Source organism: Dicentrarchus labrax, unplaced genomic scaffold (assembly GCF_905237075.1).
Source record: "Dicentrarchus labrax unplaced genomic scaffold, dlabrax2021, whole genome shotgun sequence".
Lineage (NCBI taxonomy): Eukaryota > Metazoa > Chordata > Actinopteri > Moronidae > Dicentrarchus > Dicentrarchus labrax.
Genome location: NW_026136706.1, coordinates 5,837,357 through 5,859,015, shown reverse-complemented (window position 1 = coordinate 5,859,015; position 21,659 = coordinate 5,837,357). Strand labels below are relative to the sequence as shown.

The 21,659-nt window shown below is 41.1% G+C and overlaps 1 protein-coding gene across 13 annotated transcripts in view; it reads right to left on the bottom strand.

The window, feature by feature from the left end:
• Positions 1 to 21,659, bottom strand: part of tns1b (tensin 1b) — a 163,107-nt gene that overhangs the window by 113,127 nt on the left and 28,321 nt on the right. For 12 of the 13 annotated variants that reach the window (XM_051403700.1, XM_051403696.1, XM_051403708.1 and 9 more), the window contains exon 2: positions 770 to 884. In XM_051403700.1, coding sequence (XP_051259660.1) covers positions 770 to 884 — 115 coding nt within the window. Of the gene's footprint in view, positions 1 to 769; positions 885 to 19,858; positions 20,161 to 21,659 lie in introns of those variants that run through there. The other variant, XM_051403697.1, reaches the window with a different exon arrangement.

Genomic DNA, 21,659 nt, shown 5'->3' with positions numbered 1-21,659 from the left:
GAAGAATGTGATAAGATCTTACATCCAACAGGCTTCTGACTAAAAAACAATGGCCAACTGATTGTGGTAAGGTTCCTGTCGGGGTGTCCTACAGTCACATATTACTTACCAGCTCACAGAGGCAACACAAGAATCACACAGTATAATAACAGCATCGTTAGAACGTAAAAAAAGTGACAATATTTTGTGAGGTTGAATCGCCTTTTTCATAACCATGCCAAGAAGAACCCACAACATCCTGTCAGTCTCTTGTCCTTTACCTTATTAAAAAGGTCCAGTGTGCAACATTTAGAAGCATTTATTGGCAGAAATTGAATATAATATTCATAGGTATGTTTTCATAAGTGTATAATCCTCCTCCTACAAACTTCACAGCCCGTTCTCATCCCCAGGTCGTTAAATACAGACGCCAGGGGTGTCCGGTTAGTTGTTGTAGGATTCTTTGGTTTCTTCTGTCAAGATTCTTTGATCCGACACACCTACACGGCCTACACGGCTACAACATAATTGGCCACTAAAAGCCTCCTCTGACCTTCAGAGTGATGAAATTATTTTAGGCTGACTGGCTGTGAACAACTGTAACTTAACACCAGGCTGAACATGTGCAACCACACCCAACAGTGATGTCACTGTGCCCTGGAGTACACCTGTACATCAGCGCTACAGTTCAGCAAAAACTGAATGTTCGAGGACTGTCTGGGACCATCGCAAAAAATAAAAGCTGCTACATTAAGTCAGAGATTTCAGAGTTACAGGACAGGTGACTGACCTCGGCAGATGAGTCCGTCTTGGATGATGGTCTGTTTACAGACGCTGCAGTGCTTGGCCTTCTTGAATGTCTTCACCCGGAAAGTATGGGAATGAAGAGCCTCCAACTCCTCTGGCTGCGGTTAGAGAAACAACAACAAAAGACAAAAGGGTGGAATGTTAGTTTTAAAATGCTGTGACCTGATGGGACTTCAGCGAGTCCAGATGGTGCGAGCAATTGTTTGCATTTTTGTTTGTTTGTGTTTTCCAGGTGCAGGTGATTCGCAAAACAATCTTCGTTCATTTGCAATATACAGAATCAACACCTGACACATAACACACAACACATTACGTACATCCATGCTCACATTCATCTCAGAAGTGTCCCCTTGTCCCAAATATTACAGGCAGATCATCTCTACTCTCAGCGGTCTGTGCTTAAAACACCACATAGAATGGTCAAAAGGTCCATGACGATAGAAATAAAAATTAAAAACACATCATACTCTGTTGTTTTCCTTCTCTCTTTCACCCTCTTCCTCCCTCCCTCCCTCCCAACTGTCCTGTCATCCCATTTCCCTCCTCGCAGGTGTGTTATGCAACTCTTCAGAGAAAAACCTCTGTCAGTGCTCCCCACCCAGTTAAACATCCGTCTGGGTCTGTCCGCAGCCTGCTGTTTTTCCTCTACTGTATACCATCTCACCCTACAGTCCTTTTCCTGTCCTGCTTTGTAAACTTGGCGTTCGGCTATGCTGGAGAATGAAGGGAAACGTCAAGCTTTGGGAGTTTGATTGTTTCCTGCGGTGTCTTTACGAGAAACCTGCATCGTGTTTCCATTTGCCCCCTAATGACCGTCCACAGGGAAATGTGACATCATTTCTGTGGTGTATTTGCTCAGCTGGTCCCCATTTTTACTTTGAGGTTCAGCCCTATGGCAACCGTGGTTCAATGGCTCGCCCTGTAAGCTAGACAACCTTACCACATTTTTATATTATACTCACTCAATCATCTTCATCCGCTTATCCGGGGTCGGGTTATATGTATTATGTTGTAAAATGACAACTGTATCAGATCCGGTGAAATGGCATTTAACCTACAATTAACCCATTAACAGAGTCAGAATTGGTGGGACAACGAATAGGTTAGAATCTTTACTGGTCATCTTCGTTTTTGGTTTGACTGTGACAGTCTGAGAATATACAGTACAGTCAAACAGCCAGAAGAGACGGGGGCAGTATAAGAGAGCTTTCCAAGAGGTAAACATTTCTAAAATTTCTGTTTTTGATTTACCTAAATGCCCTTAATGTACATATGGTATATACAGAGATTGAAGAGAAAAAGTGCACGTGTTCTCAAGGCAGGAAGTGCCCGTTTAGCTCGGCATCCAGACATGAGGCTCCCATTAAGTGTGTGTGTGCATGCTGGACAGGGGTAGAAGTGGCCATGTGGTTGGCATATTGGGGGACTCCTCACATCTATTTTCATATGGGGAGACCATCGCAAAGCATGGCAGAGAATATATAGCAGTTCCCTTTCTGAAAGAATTCCATGACTACCAACCACGGTAACCTAATAACCACTAATGACCCCCTTTTTTTCTGCGATTCAATCCTAAAAGGCAACGTGTTGGAAAAGCGGCTTAGGGTGTGCAATCACAGTCCAGACCTAACACTTGAATGATAAACCAGACTGAATATCTGTTTGACTCTCCTCAATCCGCTCACTGTCCTGTTATTAGCAGAACTTAGCAGAAGGAAAGGAAAGCCCCGCGTTTCTTTCCCATGATGCCTTATTTCCAGGCAGTCCTTTTAGATGAATAAATCTCATTACACATCACATTTTGTTTCATTCTACATCTCATTATACTGTATATCTATAACAAGGTCATGCAGTGTACTGTGAAATCTGTTGTAAAATATCTTCTCTGGAGGAGCTTTATAAAGTCTACCAACTCTGAGATGTTAGCTTGGGCTCGGACATTGGTCCTGGTATTTGCCTGGCAGGTAGTGTCTAACAAAAGACACAGCTGAGAGTGTTTTTAGGGCTTTGAGCACTACATGAATATATAGGACTGCCAACACAAAACAGTTGAACCTGGATACATTTTTGTATCAACTCAATGTAATGTGCAAGAGTTTAATCTTTCCACATAGCATTTTAAACCTCTATGCAATGAAGACAAACAAGAGTGAAGGTCTACAGCAATGCATGTAGTTCTTTGAGGCTGGCACAGCAGTGCTTAGAGCTACACAGTAACATCAGCATGCTAACAACTAACTGTAATGTTTAGTGTGTTCCTGTGCTAACATACCAACACAAATGTCATTAGTCTTGCAGGTATCTGGTCTTAAACCGAAGTACGGAAACAATTAAGATACACATTTAAATGATGACCAAAGTCACTATGATTCACCACCATGGATGAGTTTATAAATTACATGGCAATCCATCCAAGGGTTGTGATAAAAATCTAAAAATAAACTTTTCCTCTCCGTGTCAACCTGATGGAGAGGAAAAGTCTGCTTCAATAAATGGACTTTTAGCAAGAAAGAGGTGTGTAACAAAAATAGCAGTAATTTTAGTTAACAGAAACCTGCAGAATCTGCAGTAGGTTGGTGCTCTGAATAAATCACACTGTATAATTATACAAGAAGATACAGAATTGGCGATTTTCCACAAATTAATGAGCTCATTCAGAGGTTTAGGAACAGACTGATATGACCTCCAATGGTTTTCAAGTACTATGTGACAGTTCAGTGTTTGTATTTCAGAGGCACATGGCAACAGCAGGACAGCCGACCCTTCATTCCATCTCCCAGCTACGCCTTACCACTACATAACATGATTAGCTTAATCTAGTTAGGCTGATATAATGACCATGGCTGTGCAGGACGCGCCATGTTGGCAAGGGGGTTTGGAGGCCTGGAGGTCTCTGCCTGGCATCTATGCATGGTGTTATCCCAAGGCGCCGCCATCCCAAAGCTCTGGCTGGCACCTGCTGGGTTGGGAATTTTGATATGGATTTTAGGGGTTGGGAAGGGGTGATAAGTGGGTTTAATGGTACTCTGGGTGTGTGTAGTAATTGAGGATGAGTGCGCGTATCCCTCTGTCAGTTTTCAAAAATGTCTATATTCTGTCAAAATGACACCAGGCTCTGTGGGAATTGATACCACTGGAATGAGGCAGCACACAAGCTGTGTTTTGACCAAAAACAATCCTCTGGTTTCACTTACAGACTGTTTAGCAATCAACTGTCAACATAAAAGGAGTCAGCAGAATGAATGCGACCCAGCCACAGGCAAGTGTTCAGAGGAACACCCTCTTTAATCGCTTTTGTCAAAGTGTCTACTCTCCAACCACATCATCCAAAACAGTCATTAAGTCCACAGGAATGGAAGTTTTGGTCTGCAATGAAGTAATGTGTCTTCGATGCAATTACCACACAGATATTTGGTAAAGGAGATGAACTGACAGTAGGCTTTTGTTATATTAGTTGTGCCTTACGAAACAATGTTCATTTTGTAAATAAAAATCAAAGAGAAGACTGAATACATGCTTCTACTACTTGTGTTTTCTGTCTGATGGTTTATGCATGAAACACATTTTCCAGATTCCAAATCAAATTACATCTGCAACGTGGGGTGTAGCACTTTAATCAGCCCATGTTGCTATAGCAATAAGCAATGGGTTCTTTAGATGCATTTAAGCCTCTCCCCTCACTTCCCTGTCCCAAATAACTGCTGTTAATAAGTAAATTAAGTTGTTCTTGCTGCCTGTTTCAAAACCAAAACTGTATGGTCACAACCAACCTTGCACAAATGCAGGGTTGGTTTTTAATTTTTCATGTTAGTTTCATGTTTAAACGCCCAAGTCCCTTTCCTGTAAACATTAGGGATGTGCATGATTAGTTGATTAGTTGTTTAAATATTGCTACCCTCACTAGTCAGTTAGAGAAGTATAGTAGGTTAAAACTATTATTATTTTATTAATGTTGGCCTACATTGTACAACTCCAGTTAACTGCATCTAAGACCAGCCACTAGTGGAAGCAGCTCCAGCAGAGAGTCACAGCACAGCAGCCCCCTCCCCCTGTACGAGCACATAAACCAGCGCAAAGTGGGAAAAACATGGAAACTAAAATTAACGTAAAGGTTGCAGCAGCACAAGTTTCAACACACATACAGTTTAAATCACTGATTTGGATCTCCTAAGCACAAAGAAATTTGATGCAGTTTAATAATCCATAACTTTTCAGCCATGTATTTACAGACACCTATGTCTGAATGACAAAGAGCCATCAGCCATACAGATATATAAAGCCAGCAGTGGTATGTATTCCATGTCTGTAAAGGGCTTAAAACTTAACCTTCTCTCTCTCTCTCTCTCTCTCTCTCTCTCTCTCTCTCTCTCTCTCTCTCTCTCTCTCTCTCTCTCTCTCTCTCTCTCTCTCTCTCTCTCTCTCTCTCTCTCTCTCTCTCTCTCTCTCTCTCTCTCACCTATAGTCTTCTGTGTTAAACAGGCAGTATGTCTCAATCTGGGAGTCTATTCAGCAGCCTCTTTGACCACTCTTGAGCCTTCTCACACTCTCCCAGCCTCTACCCATTCACACACCAGGGCTTATCCAGTAGGACGGACACTGGGGGGGTCCAGTCGTCCACTGGTATGCCACTTGTCCTGTTTACACGTTTGTCATTCTCTTATTTCTGGGCGTAGAACGGGTGAAATTAGGAGGTATAATGTGCACGGGAATGCTCAAATTGAAATTCCTTCAACTTCAAGGGTTTAATTCCCAATTTCTCTGGAGTGGTTGGTAGTCTAACACATCCTTCTTTAAAAACACCAAACAAAAGAGAGATCTCTTCAGCAGCCCTGTCTACTTTAGTCCTCTTGCCCTGACCAGAAATCCAGGCTCCAGTCATTTAACCTCAAAATACTATGTAAATACGGCACTGAGCAATATAGAAGGACGCTCCCTTTTGTGAGTCCTTAATTGTTTCCCATCATTAGCAATGCACCCAGCGCTCAGAGTTTGTTTGTTATGGGGGGGGGTATATGGGGAGTCTTTGAGGAGATATGGGTGACGGGTAGAGGTATGGGGGTGGGGAACACAGAATTAAGGAGTTAAAGGCAACCCTGTCAGTACGTGCAGAGAAGTGGCCCTCGCTGATTATTTTCTGTTTCAACATGTTGCGGGACCATGCAAATGGCCTCAGTCCTTCACATTCGCGTCACACTTTGGGCTCTCAAATGGGCCACAAAGGAAGGAAATGGTTTCAGACAGGCAACCGGGACCCCCGAAAGCTGGGGTCAGGGTGTACACATGCCCCCCTCAGCTCAGGCAGTGCAGCTCCTGGGAACAGACTCCGGTTCCCTTAGAGACGCACGCATAATCTCCTGCCTCATACTCATTAGCACACACGGGCAAAACAGGCACTCTCGTGCATAAAAATGTGCAAATACACACACACACGCACACACACGCGCACACACACACACACACACACACACACGAACAAACTTTTACATCAATGCACACACACATGCACAGACACACATTCCCAGCCATCTCCCTCAAACCCCACACTCCTTTTACACTGTTCACCACTGCTAAAAGGCCTTGAATAAGAGAAAGATCCTCCGAACAGCATCTTCCATCTCTCCAGCACTGATTTATTTATAAAGAAAATGCTGGTTGTGAACAGTTTTTAAATCAACACAGAGGTGTGTGTTTGGGTTTGACCTGTCTACTGTTGGCTGCAGAGTTTCTCCTAATTATCAGGAGAATTTCTGCCCTGTCATTTTTAATTTGACAGGAATTCTAGGAACCCTCGTGGGAGGTGCAGAATTACCCTACCTTAGCTTTAGCCCCGACCTCTAGACTTGACATTTTGTTGTTTTTGATGAAAAGTCCAGCCTCAGCAATTATCACTTTATACAGTTGATATGGCAAATGTCTTAGTAAACAATAACTTATTTAGATTTCCATCAGCATTAAGCAGAATAAAGAGAGAGAAAGAAGAAAGATAACTTTTTACAAGCTAAAATATCAAACATGTTTAAAATTACAATGGGATCACGTTTTAATTAGTGACTATAATTTAATGTGCACGGCAGCTGGAAATGAATCTGGTGTCAGATGGATTCAAATGTTAAGCAGAGCAACAAATCAGGGATGACATGTATTCCAGTTTATTTGGGAGTACAGGAACTCTGGACCTGGATGTCAGGACACTCTGCCAAAGTAAAGACAGGCAGGAAAACAGCCAGACAAGCAGACAGGAAAAGAGAGATGAGCGGCTGGCACAGAGAGACATAGAGAAAAATACCTAATATGACACTGACTGGTATCCATTCTTGCAAATAACCACAAGCTGAAATTTTGTTTTCTCAGTAAATGTACAGTAAATTAACATTAATTGAAACACGATCTGGGGAGACAAATACAGATGAAATTTCAGTCAAAAAATATCCTAAAATGTGGAGATATGCATGGTTATCTTTAACATTATTCAAGTAATCAAATAGTTCAAGACATCTGGAAATCTGCTACTTGTCAAATGCTAAGTCGCAAAATTTTAGATACCAGTGTTTATCGCACAATGGATATCTAGTGTTTTCAAATAAAACTGTTCACACTGAGCAGCTTCGGCATGTCTTAGGTAATGTTATAGTATGGAGATAAATCCTTCCAGACTCTGCTGTGCGACAGACATTCCAGCTGAATAAGGTAACCGAGAGGCTGTTTTTCTCCTTAAGTATAGAACTCAGAACTATTACCTCAACTGCTTTCGAAAGTGTGACTCATTCAGAGACACTGATTTCACCTCTGATTACACTGGCATTTACTTTCAGCACTTCATGTATTACCTCATATAAACATGGAACTATGTTTGCATGTGTTCAGTGTGCGTACACACTCACACACACACCTGCATACATTAAGTCAGTACTCAAAACAGTGGAAAGCACCTCTGACCTGAGCTCTGGGTGACTGTGCCTTTCTGTTCTGGGATATACAAATAAACTGGAAGACAGTAACAATAACAAAGTATATCACATCTACCCTGATCTTGAATTAGATTTTATTAGATTTAAATTGTGTACTTAATTCTTTTGGCTCAAAATAGTTCAGTTAGTTCTTTAGTGTCTCACAAGAGGAATTTTTTTTTATCATACACACAATTCAAACAATAAAAAGGGTCAATGTGTTAAGTAAGAAAATAGTAGGCAAACATGGCATGTGGCATCACACCACTGGGTGTAATTATTACCATACTCAGACCCAGTAGTTAGATATAGTTGGTGAAGTCGAGCTCGGCGTTTGTTGCCACTAAAATGTTCAAAAGTATGGCTACACGACATGCCTGTGGCGTCGGATAAAAATAAAAAATGCATAAAATGCAGAAGAATTATTTCAGGAAAAACTGGGAATATGAGTTAAATAATGAAGCACCTCGTCAAGCGTGGAGAGAACTTCAGGGTGGACAGCTGCACCCTGTTTGCAAGGCCAACGGCTTCTTCGACACCAGGTTTTGAATAAAGAACTGAATTATCGGTATCACTTTAAGGGTAATGTATTTTATAAATGACACCCATCCCTAAGTGTAAGTCAGAAAGACAGACAGGATCCAACACAGAAAGACGGGTACAGAATGGCAGGATGACAGACTGACATACAGACAAGCCACTAATAACAGATTAGACAGACAGGCATGAGCAGTCTGGCATCCCTTTCTGTGTCACAGCGCTTTCCTACAGTCTGAATGAAGTCAGTGAAAAGCATATACACATACACACACAGAGCCACACTACATCATCACCCCCACCAATCAGAGGCTATTGTTCATCCTGGTGGAGCCAGAAGACTAAACGAGACCTCTCCAGTCAACTGGGTTAATCAGCGAGTTAGCAAGCTGCCGTCTCTCATATGGGACACCATATGCATGGATGGACATTTTAACAAGACGCACTGGGGTGACCTCCACATGTCTCCATCTGTGACCGTGTATGTGTGCACTGACTCAGTGAGTGTGGAAGTAGAATTTTGAGTATTCATGTTTCCCCAAGATCCTCTCAACACGCCCCTCTTCCCACTGGGCATGTTTCCTTTTCACAAGGCAGCTATTCTTCATCTTTCTCAGCTAAACTGACCTTTGACCTGTCTCCACTTCTCTTCTTCCCCCTGCCTGACCTCTTTACTCCACACTGTGCCCTCATCATTATAAGGAATACGATCTAGACCTGCTCTATTTTGAAAAGTGTCCTGAGATAACTTCTGTTATGAATTGGCACTATACAAATAAAATTGAATTGAATTTAGTCAAGATTTTCCCCAACTCCAGCTGCAAATTCAACTCATCCTCCACTTCTCCTGCTCATCCACCTTTTCCCAAAACCTCCGCTCTCTCTCTGATCGTGGGGTCATGTGACTAAAAAGAACCCAAACAGTTTCTGTTTGCACTGAAGGTGCATGGGAAAGACCCAGTGAGGCTGTCACTTTTAACTAAAAGGAAATCAATGAAATCCTTGTTGTGATCAGTGTGCAAAACAGCGGTTCGTTTCATGATGCATGATCCAGTTACTGGAGCGGATTTGTCAAAACACACACACACACACACACACACACACACACACACACACACACACACACACACACACACACACACACACACACACACACACACACACACACACACACACACACACACACACACACACACACACACGCACACGCACACGCACACGCACACGCACACACAGTGCTAGCTGGAGACAGGAAGGTTACCAGAGAAGGGGATGCAGAGGGAAAAAGGCTGTTTTGGATTAAAACTAGTAAAATGCTGACAACTTGCTGCTTTGCATTTAGTGTTGAAATACTCCAGCTTGCAAAGTCTATTTGTTGTCTGTACAAGGTATTTAGATTGATAATGATGGGAATTACACATAGAAAGCCTCCCAATAGACAATGAAAGAATGAAAAAGAATATCAACTCTACATCTGCCATATTGTTCATTCCTTAAACAAACTCAGTGATGTGATTTTAATCATTACGAAATGTTTAACATTGACAATTCAGTCATAAAATAAACACTCAAACACACAATATCTTAAGACCGGGGGACAAATTACAAGTATTCCCATTTTGCGTTGGTGGAATGTAACGAGTTTGTTAGTAGAGCTTCAAAATGCAGAAAGAAGAAACAAGAGCAATAGACAAAAAAATAGAGTAGGCAATTTATTGAAAACTGCATTTAAATTCAAACAGGCTGTTCATCAGCTGATCAAAAGTTATACGAAGTACTTGTAATTCTTCTCCCGGTCTTAATATTCTGTTCAGGAGTGTACATACTGATACAATATAGAAAATTGGCTGAAATGGGAACAAAAACCAGACTGGAGATGGAGAAAAAATCTGCTGCTGATCACCGATTTGTACATCAGAGACTGAAGATATAATACAAGATATAGTCTGTAGAAGTAGTCTGAAAATACAAAAATGGAAACTCATTCCCAGTTTTATTCTATCACAGATAAAATGAATGGAAAGCCGTTCCAACCCGTGTCTCAGGTGCTGGTTCTGTACTGCAGTCCTCTGGGATCTACTATTGAGAGACTTCTAGAGCTCTCTTAAATTGTAAAAGTAAAAGGAAATTTGAAATGATCAAACAATTCCCATAATGCAACTCAATAGTATCTTTATTGGATCCCCATGCCTCCTAAATGTCCACTTCTTTCAAACTACACACCCTTTTGTAATGTGTGTTTTTGTTAAAAGAAAGTTCTCTGCCCAATCAGAGATAACCTCAATGACCGCAGAAGACAAGCTGTTGACAAGCAAATTGAATTGTGGGTAAAACTGGTGTAGTGCCAATTTTGTTTATGCCACATATCTTATTATATGATACCCAAGCAGATAGGAAGGGCAGATGGGAGATAGAGGCCCTAGGACATATGACATACACTAGATGTCAAAATCAAATGGCAACACAGGTATCGTTCCCTTTTTATAACTAATAAAATAAGAAAGTGATAGCTTTCCTGGACATTTTATGTGTTATTAAAAGTTACTATGAATTTTACCATGCATATGTTTCACACTGCACATTCAGTAAAAGATTAAATGTCACTCCAGTAAATCATTCTGTCTACAGTGTAAATTTACACACAATATAGCAACACAAAAGTCATACACACACCACGGGTACAAAATCACAAGAGGAACCTTTTACCTCACTACCACCCATGAGTGAAATGCATGTGAATTAAACTCTATGAGTCATTTGCTAAGAAACACGAGCTTAAACAACAAAAGAAGGATTCACCGGAGGCTTTGTTCATTCAACAAACACAAAACGCCTACACTACTATTTTCTGCTGATCCCCATATTTCTGTTTACCCTTTTGATTCAAACACATTTGATGCTAATTAGCTTTAATCTGTGCAAGTCTAAACATTGTTTGCATCTGTATTATTCCCTGGTTTAAATACCTTGAATTCACCCTCAATTTGTCATGACTATTACACAGCTTCAGACAGGAAAATACTCCCAGCTCCGAATATTCCCAAAGAAGTCACCCAGCAGTTGTGCAGTGACTTCTTGATCAGCTCCTAAAGGACAAATGGAGAGTAAAAGCCTGGTTCCAATTAAGGATTTTAGCCGACTTATCCTGAATGACATGTTGCAATACATTCAACAGTTGAAGGCGGAAGCGTCTGGGAATCCCTTAATTGTAAGCAGGCTACTACAGGACAAGTGCAAGAGGCAACAATTCACAGCTAAATACCAGAAAGAATCAAGGTTTCTTTTTTTTCTTTTTTTCCTCCAACCTTTCCTTCCTCCCTTTTCTTCTGCTCCCCGCTTCCCACTAACCAAATGGTCGTACAATGAACAGTCACCTGCTTTTCATTTGGGGGAAAAAATGCACCCCAGGCATTCCAGTCTCTCCTTCCTCTCCCTCCTGCTCCCCCCTTTCTAACTCCACTCTCTACATGCATTTCATCTCAGTGAGGTGGATCCCAGGGAGGAAATTACTCAGTCAACCAGAAGTGAAGAGGGAAAAAAATCCCTTCTTTTTCAGAGAGCACTGAGAGTGGTCATCTCGTCTTGGTTCAGGATTTGGTACTCATTCAGCTTTCGGGGGACGGGGGGGTGAAAGATGAGGATTTTTTTTCTAGGGGCAAACGGTTAGCTCTCCAACTATTATTTTTTGGTAAGGATGTTCCTAAATTTGAACGCAGAGGGAAACTAAATAATACAGTGCTGTTACAGTTATATTTTGCATTGCTTGGCTGGCGGTGGTGCTGTGGTTAGTAGAGCCAGCGAGAAGGTTCTGAGTTAAAACCTGCCAGTGGTGGAGTTTGCATGATGTCCACGTTGGGTTTCCTCCATGTGCTCCAGTTTCCTCTCATGTAGCCCACTGGTTAATTGCAGAATCTAAATTTAATGTGTGTCTGTCTCTATGTGACATCCCTGTGATTGGCTGGTGACCTGTCCAGGCTGTACTCGCCCAATGTCAGCTGGGACTGGCTCCAACCCTCCAGATTACTGACCGAGAGTTCAAGTTCAAACCTGAACATTCGGCTATTTGCATATTAAAGTTTGGTTTTTAGCCATGTTAGCAGTGTGGTTCTCTCTTAAAACATATCTATAAATCCATTTCTGCTAATAGACTTTAAAATTTAGTGAAACAAGAATACAGACTAAAAGTTTAAGAAAAGTGGAATATAGTAGAGTTAAATACTTATTTAACTTCATTTAGAATTCATTCTCCCATAAAACTCAAAATACTCAAATGAACCCAACAAAAGAACAAAGACTGTTCATGCGGTTTTATGAGGTGATTTTATCGGCAAAAGCACCTCAGGCATTTTAGACAAAAATCTGAAAAACTTAGCAAAGTAAATAAAACAAATGATACGGCACCAAAAACAAACTACATTCTGCTTGTTAAAATTCCAGTGTGATTTTGTGATTTGTTTTCTACAAAGATGTATCCACCAATGCAGGGTCGTCGCTGAATCTTCTTATCTCCAGGAATGACTCAAACAAGTCTTATAAAGGCTGAATTCGCAGAATAAAGGAGAGTGAAATAATATCCTTACACTTCACCTAGAGCAAAAAATACTGTATTATTTAGCTTTAATCTGTTGATATGTCCTGCTTTGCTTATTCTTGATATGTTCAGCTTTTCATCATAAATCCACATCTTCTTTACAATCAGTTGTTTTGATTCTGTGTCTCAAAGTAATTTTACAAGCACTGTAATAACAAATTCTTTATTATTGTTGTAACACAATTGCATTAGGATTTCCTGGCATAAATTCAGCTATGTGTTTTGAAATCTTACAGCAAATCCATATTAAGCAACTCATAAAAGTTTAGTTTCATTTATTTTCAGTGAAAATCTCAAAATCAGCCCGAGATAAGCTTTCTGTTTTAACAAAACAGAACCCTGAACTTTCTCCCACAGTATTGTGATTTAGCAGCCTATGAAAATAAATTAGACATGTGGAACAAAGATGGCTACAAGCCCCAAATAAAAGCAAGAAGGACGACCCCTTGCCAATAGCATTGATTCAGTGGGATAAAACAAGTTTAATCAAAGACAGCCAAAGTTCATCATAAGAGCAAACTGCCAAGGGAAAACATCACGTGTTCCATATCACGCTAGGTTGGCAGCGCCTCAGACACTTGGACGAGACCGATGAAACTTAAACCAAAATGTTCTCCGGGAAGGATAAGGATGACATGCTTTTTAGGGATTTTGTTCTCATGATTAGATCTCATAATTTCCTGAAGAGTGCCTCTTGGGCATTCTTTATTACTGTGTAGTATGTTTAATGTATGTTGTGTGTGTGTGTGCTTCATTTATTCAGTTTCTGGATTTTACTCAGGCTTGAATCTTTTGTGTCCTATAATACATAAAATAAGGAAAATTCAAATAAATCCGACAAATTACTCGTGGCACTGGCAATACTGCAAAAACTAAGTCAACTTACTGAGTATGACTTAGAAGAATGAGAACACCGAAACCTTCAAATGCAAATCCCCGTCCCCTTTGGATAAATGCACAGGCAGCGCAGCAGGATGCAGTCAGCGCCACTTCCAATGACCATTGTTTGGTCTCACACTTGAATGCATAGGTATCCACAGGAGGTCTCAGATCACATCCAGAGTTAGAGGTTATCATGGCATTAACAAGTTCTGTGGGCCTCTTTGCTGAGGGCCCTCGACGGACAGATTGTAGAAATGGTGCCAAGAAAGATTGCGATCTCCTCGAACAATCTGGACTCCATGGCTGCCATAGGCAAGAAATAAATACTGGTGTCGAGAAGAAAGCTCCTAGCTCTTACTCTTACTTTTTATCATGACCTCAGAGCTCATTCACTCACACAAATACACGCATACTAAAGTTTTGGCATTGGATTTAATAAAGTGACATGTTTCCTGGGTTTCATTAGTGTTTGTGATTTGTTGCTGTGTAAAAACAGTGTCTTGTTAAAATATCTTTTACATAAGTTTAACTTGGCCGCTCTGCTCTGCTCTGCTCTGGCAGTGAAGAAACACACAGTTTGACTCCACATGTACATGTAAGGAAGGTTTGGGCTTATAATGACTGAGAGATGTGAAGCATATCCATATAAGGTGGCTTACATGGGGTTGATAAACAAGATATTAAAGCCAGACTATGTAATTTTTGCTGGACAGTGGCCATTATTGACACACATAGCAATTGACAAATTGGCATGTGTTTACCTCCATTAATTCTGTGATGAAACCACTGAAATATTTATCTGTAGCATGCTAAATGTATTGTAACAGCAACATAAGTAGAGAAGAGTCGAAAAACCAGGTAAGTTTGCAATATTAACATTGGCCATAATAGGCTGGTCTTATCAGTGTGTTTGTTGTTTTGTGTGAGTGTTTTGCATTTAGTAAGGGTTTTATTGCTTATAAATTCAAGTTTTAATTTGTAAGAGGAAGATTATTTCGTCTTTCAAAAAGTTGCACAGTTTCGTTTTAAGCAGGAATCACTCATAAGTTGCTAATGGACACAGAACACAACATACATTTAAACTCAGACGGATGTGCATATTATATACGATAATGACAGTAGAATAGTCGTCAGTAGCGATATCTTCAACTGAATAATGTACAGTATTAGTAAAACTTGGATTAAGACTGGCACAGTATTGAGTTGGAAGTCATACACATTTTGGCATCTCTAATACACAATCAAGTACGAGCGTGAAACAAAATAAAACAGACTTGAAGAGAATATGCTTTGTCATTATGCAGCCAGCATAGACAGCTGAAAGTGACAGCTAAAAGAGAAGCACATCTGATTCATTGGACACACGACACGACTGAAACACCTCAGACACACTATGAGAAAGGTCAACTGGTGATCACCTGCTCTAGGTGGCACAGAAGGTTTCATGTACCAGCCTGAACCTATTACAAAATCCCAATTTCTCTTGCATTTTTTGATTATGATAATGTATGTCTTATCAGAATCTAACACGATTTCTGTGTGTACTAAGTAAACACAAATGATGCTTATGTTGTCAAAATCCCTGCATCCCAAGAGAAAATTGCAGGAGATTTTTTTTGCAATGTTGCAGCTCCAGTACTGAGGAGGCCAGTGAGCAATGAGCTTCCTGTTCGCTGTCTCATCTTAACTAGTACCAGTTCCAAACACCTCCCCAGACTCTAGAGAAAAGTCTGAGGCCAGTCCCTACAGTTGTGTCACCTCTGGCCTCCCTTAGTCTCAAGGGTCTAACAGGTGTTTCCTTGAGTAAGGTCACCTGTATAAATTCATCACTACAGCAGTGAACCCATGACAGGCTGATGTTGCAGAACATGTTTTTAACATGTTCAGCTAAAGGTCTGAAGACGTCACTACTGAAAATTTATGAGACAAAATTAAAAAAAATACAATCAACTTACCATTTACCATGATAGTGATTTAAACGATGATCTACCCAATAGAATAGATGAGGACCAGGTGATGTTCCAAACAGATTTCAAGGAAATCAAATCATTTATTATCAAGGAGGGTTGACATGAACTTAAATCTTGGTGACCCTGGACAATTTCCAGACAGAAGGTCAAGGGGTCACCAAAATCATGAAGAAGCATTTGCTGGAAACAAAATATATTCAAGCCACAGTTATTGGCAATTGTTGAGATCTTTGTGTGTGTGGTCAGTTTTTAAAAAATAATTTTAAGTCAAAATCAAAAGATACTTTACATACATAAAATACTTTATTATATATAGCTGGACTTAAAATTGCTTGCCATTGCAAAACAGTAACATCATGTTTATAACTGCGGGCCTGCCATATATGAACAACTAAAACCAAATGTAAAATAATGGCTTTATAAACTCATGACTAATGTACATGAAGTCCATATGAAGTCACGTCCCACCAGAATTAATGAGTGTAATGGACACAAGACATAACTAAAAAGGGTCAAAGGACATGTATTACTCATTTCTGGGGGGCCACGCGGCTTAAAGCCCACCAGAGACATGAAAGTAATATTGCACTAAATTAGACTCAGATTAGAGACAAGATTAACCCTACCAGATGAGGGCAAAAAATTAGGGAACTATCGTAATTCTTTATGTGTTTTTATCTTTCTTTCTTAAGCAATACAATATCGCCATCTAACATTAACCACTAATCTACAGGATGAATAAATAGAAGAGAAATGACAGCAGGTATGAGAGTAAAAAAACTTGTGTAACGCAATACATCTGACCTCTTGCTACTAGTACATCCCAAGAATTTACTATATAGCCTACCACTTACATTTATTTCCTCTGTGGTAAAGTAGATTTTGGGGAAAACACCAATAAAAATTAGGATAAACAGACTTTACTTTGGTTTATAAGTCAATATTCCTGGATCATAGTGAGAAAAATGGGGAAAACCTAGTCAAATTTTTGCATCTCAGAATTCCCTCCGGGGAAAGCCAGAAGGCCATGCATGGGAGGTTTAAGGCCAATGAGCCCAGTGAAGCATGCACATAGCTGGGGGTCCCTTCAGGAACCAAAGGGGTGGGTGGGAGGGGTTAAACAAAGCTCAACAACTCTCATAAATCAACTGAGCAAGGGTTAAACTTCCCTTTTTGTTGTTCAAGATTTTTCAACCAAGATCCAAAGAGCAGGACCAAGATGAAATAGTATGAGTCTTGTTGCGAAATTCCTCAGGGTGGCAACAACAGGGTGAGCATCAAGCCGGAAAACAACAGCATGGCAAATCCATTATATTGAGGCAACGTAAACCCAGATGTTACAATTCGAAGAAAACGTTGCCATATTTCAAAGGGGCCCCACATGTGGAATATTTTCAACTCAAATCAGAGGTAATCTTAGGAACTCTGATGGGGGGAGAATCAAACTAGCAACAGACCAAGAAAGAAAAAGGAGGGTGGAAAAAAAGATGAGTGCAGGGGATGTAAGAAAAAATAAACAAATCACTAGAAATGACTAATGTAAGGTGGAAATAAGACATTTTTAAAGAGTTCAGACCTTCTGATGCTTTTACAGGAGTCCTGCTTTCTGATCAAAGTCAGTCTAAAACACTAACAAGTTTGGCATTTGTCTATTTTCAAGTCAAGACAACTAAAGACCAATGACCTAACATCCCTGAAATGACACCATTTCCCAGAGCGATCCTTTTGAGACCCAACTCTGAACCTAGATGGACTGAGTGTACGGTAATGGATATCGATCATCCAGAGAAGCTCTTTGAACCCTGACAATTCTGAAGGTTTAGCCATGGGTCAATAATTGCATTGACACAACTGTGAGGCAGTGATCTGAAGCATGTTTTCTACAACAGCACCTTGTTAGATTAGAGGCACCTGACCAACACTACAGACACCTTTGCAATTGCCTGGCACATACCCTTTCAATTACACCAGTTTGGTGCAAAAGCCACAGTGAATGGATGCATTTATAACCTGTGATTCTTGAATGTCAACAAGATTTGTATGGCTTTTTAACTTTCTCTCAAATTGGCTGTTAGAGGGCATTTGACTGGTTTCATGGTCCTTTCAGAGAAACCTGATAAAACTCTCCCTAAAACCCTTTTTTGGCCTTCATTAATTATTCACAATGTTTGGTGGAGGAGCAGCACACTTTTGAAGGTCTTCTTTCAAGGCCTCTTACGCCATCCGTGCTTACTTTGCCCTCCGATCTTGCCCAGAGCATCTTCTCTTCATTTCCTTTGTCCTTCAAGTTGTTCCTGTCATTTCCTATATTTTCCGGAGCATATTCTTTCTGCTTCGATGCTGGAAATATCTCCCTTTATCCAGGACCATCCTGCTCTGACAAGAGGAAACCCTCCCCATTTGAGGCCAGGCTAAGGAATAGATCTTGTCTACTTCATGGAGTAGGTCTGTTTCCTGCATCTGTACTGTACTCTCTCACTCTCACATGCTCACTCTCCTTGCTCGTATCTTGTCTTCTACTTCTCTATTGCTTCATAACAACTTTTGCAGCTGTACTCACTTTCCCAGCTGCCCAAGGAGTATGTCTATGTCCATACTATGAAAACCTGATCAGTCTAGAAGTAATCACAGCAATATATTATCAGAAAGAAGTAGTACCCTTCAAGTATTTGACAAATTTAAAACTTTTCTGTTCTTTAATGATCCTGGAAGATCCTTTTGGGTTCTGGAGTTCATCTCTTTAATTGCAATAAAATGCACATTCTCAGAGGAGAGTTAGGGTTAGGGTTACTAACCCTAACCAATCTATTAGAATAAGGTGTGCCCAAATTAAGGCTGTTTTAGGGCCAAACAAAGATCTGCCATTAACGCAGGGGCTCAGATTGAACCCCGCCCCCTTAAGTGAGCTCGCTTTGTCATACAGTGCTCTGATGCAGTCAATCAGTGACCCAGAGCTTAGCTGGGGGGCTTTGAGATTCTTTTACGACCCCCCTTTCACCTCGCCTCCCGCTCCTCAAAAGAAAGAATGGTAATTAACTGATGAAGAGCTCTGTAAGATTATCCAGTCTCCTCGCCAAGGACTCCAGCTCTGCCAGTGGTGTGCAGTCATGTCCCAAAGGACCACTGCAGAATGGGGAAGGATGGATCTCAATGGTCTATTCAGCTACTCTCCTCTTTCATCCTCTATTCAGCTGAAAAAGAGGAGAGCACCACGCAATGTTGTATATTTGAGCCAGGAATGTTCTTTCATATCAGCACAAATTAGGAAAAGCACTCACAGTGTTTTAAGACAAATGTCGAGACCATGGTCACAATGCTTTTAGCATAGACACACATACACACGAACACAGTTCTTCACTGACCACATCACAGCTTAGAGGGCACACAAGTGCACAAACAACCCCTCGCTGTGAGCGGGAATGCGCGGCAGATTGAATTATACAAGAGAAAGCAAAAATAGCTGTGTGTCCCAGTGAGACAGAGCGGGACACAGAGGAGTGAGGGAGTTGGAAAGGGTGAGAAAGAGAGGCTGAGGGTGAAGAGAGCAGGAGATCCATTTAATTCAACTCAGCTGCAGAGCAGACAAGTTTTTAGTCAATGCATGGAGCTGTACAGACAATTTTGAATGTTTCTCGAGGCGGAAAACAATACAGAGTTTGTCTGGCATTCGCACACCCTCCCCTTCTCCCTCATAATATCTCCCTCATTCAAATGTGTCACAGTGCCAAGGCCCCCCACAGCCAGGGTCCCAACCCTCCACCCAACCCCCGACAAGCAGACCACCCAATATATCCTCTGTCCAGCTTGATCTGATCACTGTTTCCCAATGGTACTGGTCTAGAGTATCACCCCATGTGTATGCCAGCAACCTTTTTTGATGTGGTACAAATTCACAACAAGAGCACTGTGGCTAAATGCATCATCAAGCTGATTCTGTTGGTCACTCAACTCACTCATGCAATACTTGCATACTTGTGATTTTATGAAATTATTATTATGCGATACAATTTTTTAAGTTATTCGATTTGTATTGCCAGGTTATGCACAGAGGTTTCTCTTGCAAATTGGTCATAAAAGTGTCAGAAGTCACTCGCTGACAGTTACAAATCAATCATGATCCTGAGAAGAAGTTCCAGTTATCTCACCCAGAACATGCAGGACAGGCAGACCCAGGTACGTGCAGGTCCAGCCAGAGCTGTTGGCAGGCTTAGAGAGACAGACGGCATAGTGACGGGCAGGAGTGATGCTGCTGCTGCGGCTGCTACAGACCAGTGGGCTTCCTTAAGTAACTAATAATCCAGCCAGGAGGAGAGTTGCCCAACGCTGCAAAGCCATGACTATCCTGGACGTGAACGCTCTTCCTCACAGTCTGACTTGCTTTCTCCTCCTCGTGTCTCTCCTCTAAATTGGATCCTGACTGCCTCTGTTCTGCGCTCACTCTGGCTCTCTTTCCCTCTGCCGGGGAAAGTTTCACAAAGCTTTTTTTTGTGTGGGGGTGGTGGTGGGGGGGTCAGGCTGCCCCCACCACTCCACAGGAGCAAAGGGGGAGGGGGGTGCTTGGCTTATTATACATCTCTTTTGCCCCTCCTCTCTCTCTCTCTCATCCCATGTCTCCCTCCCTTTTTACCCCTCTAAGTCTCACCACTTTTAATTTCATTCATTCCTTGATCCCATCCCCTCCCTGATTGTCCCCCTCAGCATCCGTCGCACTTTACCTCCCCCTCCCCTCCATCTCTCTCTTGCACTGTTTCCCTGTGTTTTTCTGTATTGGGACCATTTTAATATTTCATAAGCTCTGTCTCACCCGGTATTCACCCATGTGATGAATGTCCGCTAGCATTTCTCCTGACACTGGAAAAAGCTCTACTGACTCATTTTGGATGTCAGAAAGGACAGCTGTTATTCATATCAGTCAGCCTATGCTCAAAGTGTCTGAAATTTGCATAAAGCTGAGTTGAGTTCTACTTCTGACACAATCAACACCTGTCCCCAAATGTTTATTTTTTTCTGTTAAGCCCTAATCAGTGAAATGCAAGCTGATTATGACCTTCCATGACTAGTAGTGACCAAGTAAAGGTTTCTGTCCAAACAGGACTTAAATTATAGCAGGATCAATGTGTGCATTGAATAAAACTCTACATTTATAAATCACACATACCGTTGTGTGTCCCTGGATGGGATTCAAATTAATATTCAGCACATGCAATGTCAAAATAAGGCATCTTTTCCTCTTAGTCCGACGCTTAAAAGTCCATTGTGTAACATTTAAGAGGATCTATTGGCTTAAATGGAATATAAGATTCATGTTTTCATTAGTGTATTATCACCTAAAGAATTGCTGCGTTTTTGTTACCTTAGAGTGAGTTGTTTTTATCTACAGAGGCAGCAGGTCCTCTTCCATGGAGTCTGCCATGTTGAACCATCATGTTTCTACAGTATTTCAGAACGTACAAACCGAACACTGGCTCTAGAAACCATTTTTGTGGTTTCATGTTTTAAGTCATTTCCTTAAACAGCGGGGCGCAGCAGGGTATTTACAGGAGAAGGATAGTGGAAGGATGAAGTCAAAATAAACTGCAGTGTGTGTTCAAGGTGATGAAGGATCATGTCACCCAGTGCAACAATGTGGCTCACTGATGTGTTTATCATAGTTTTTGGAAAACAATGGAGCTCTGTGGCACAGAGGAATGAGATATATCAGGCTTTGCATACACACTAAATGTTGGAGTAGGATCAATTAATTGTTGGTTTTGGTCTTTTCATGGAATATGTTGACAGAATAGAATATTACCAGCCTTATCCTTTCACCATCTCGGGCACTCCTTTACCATTTCAATCTCCCTCTTGGACTCCCACACATTTTCTTTCTAAAAAAAAAAAAAAAAAAAGTAGTCCTGGATTACCTACCTCTGACTCCCTCAAACAAAGCCCCGCCCCCTTTCATCC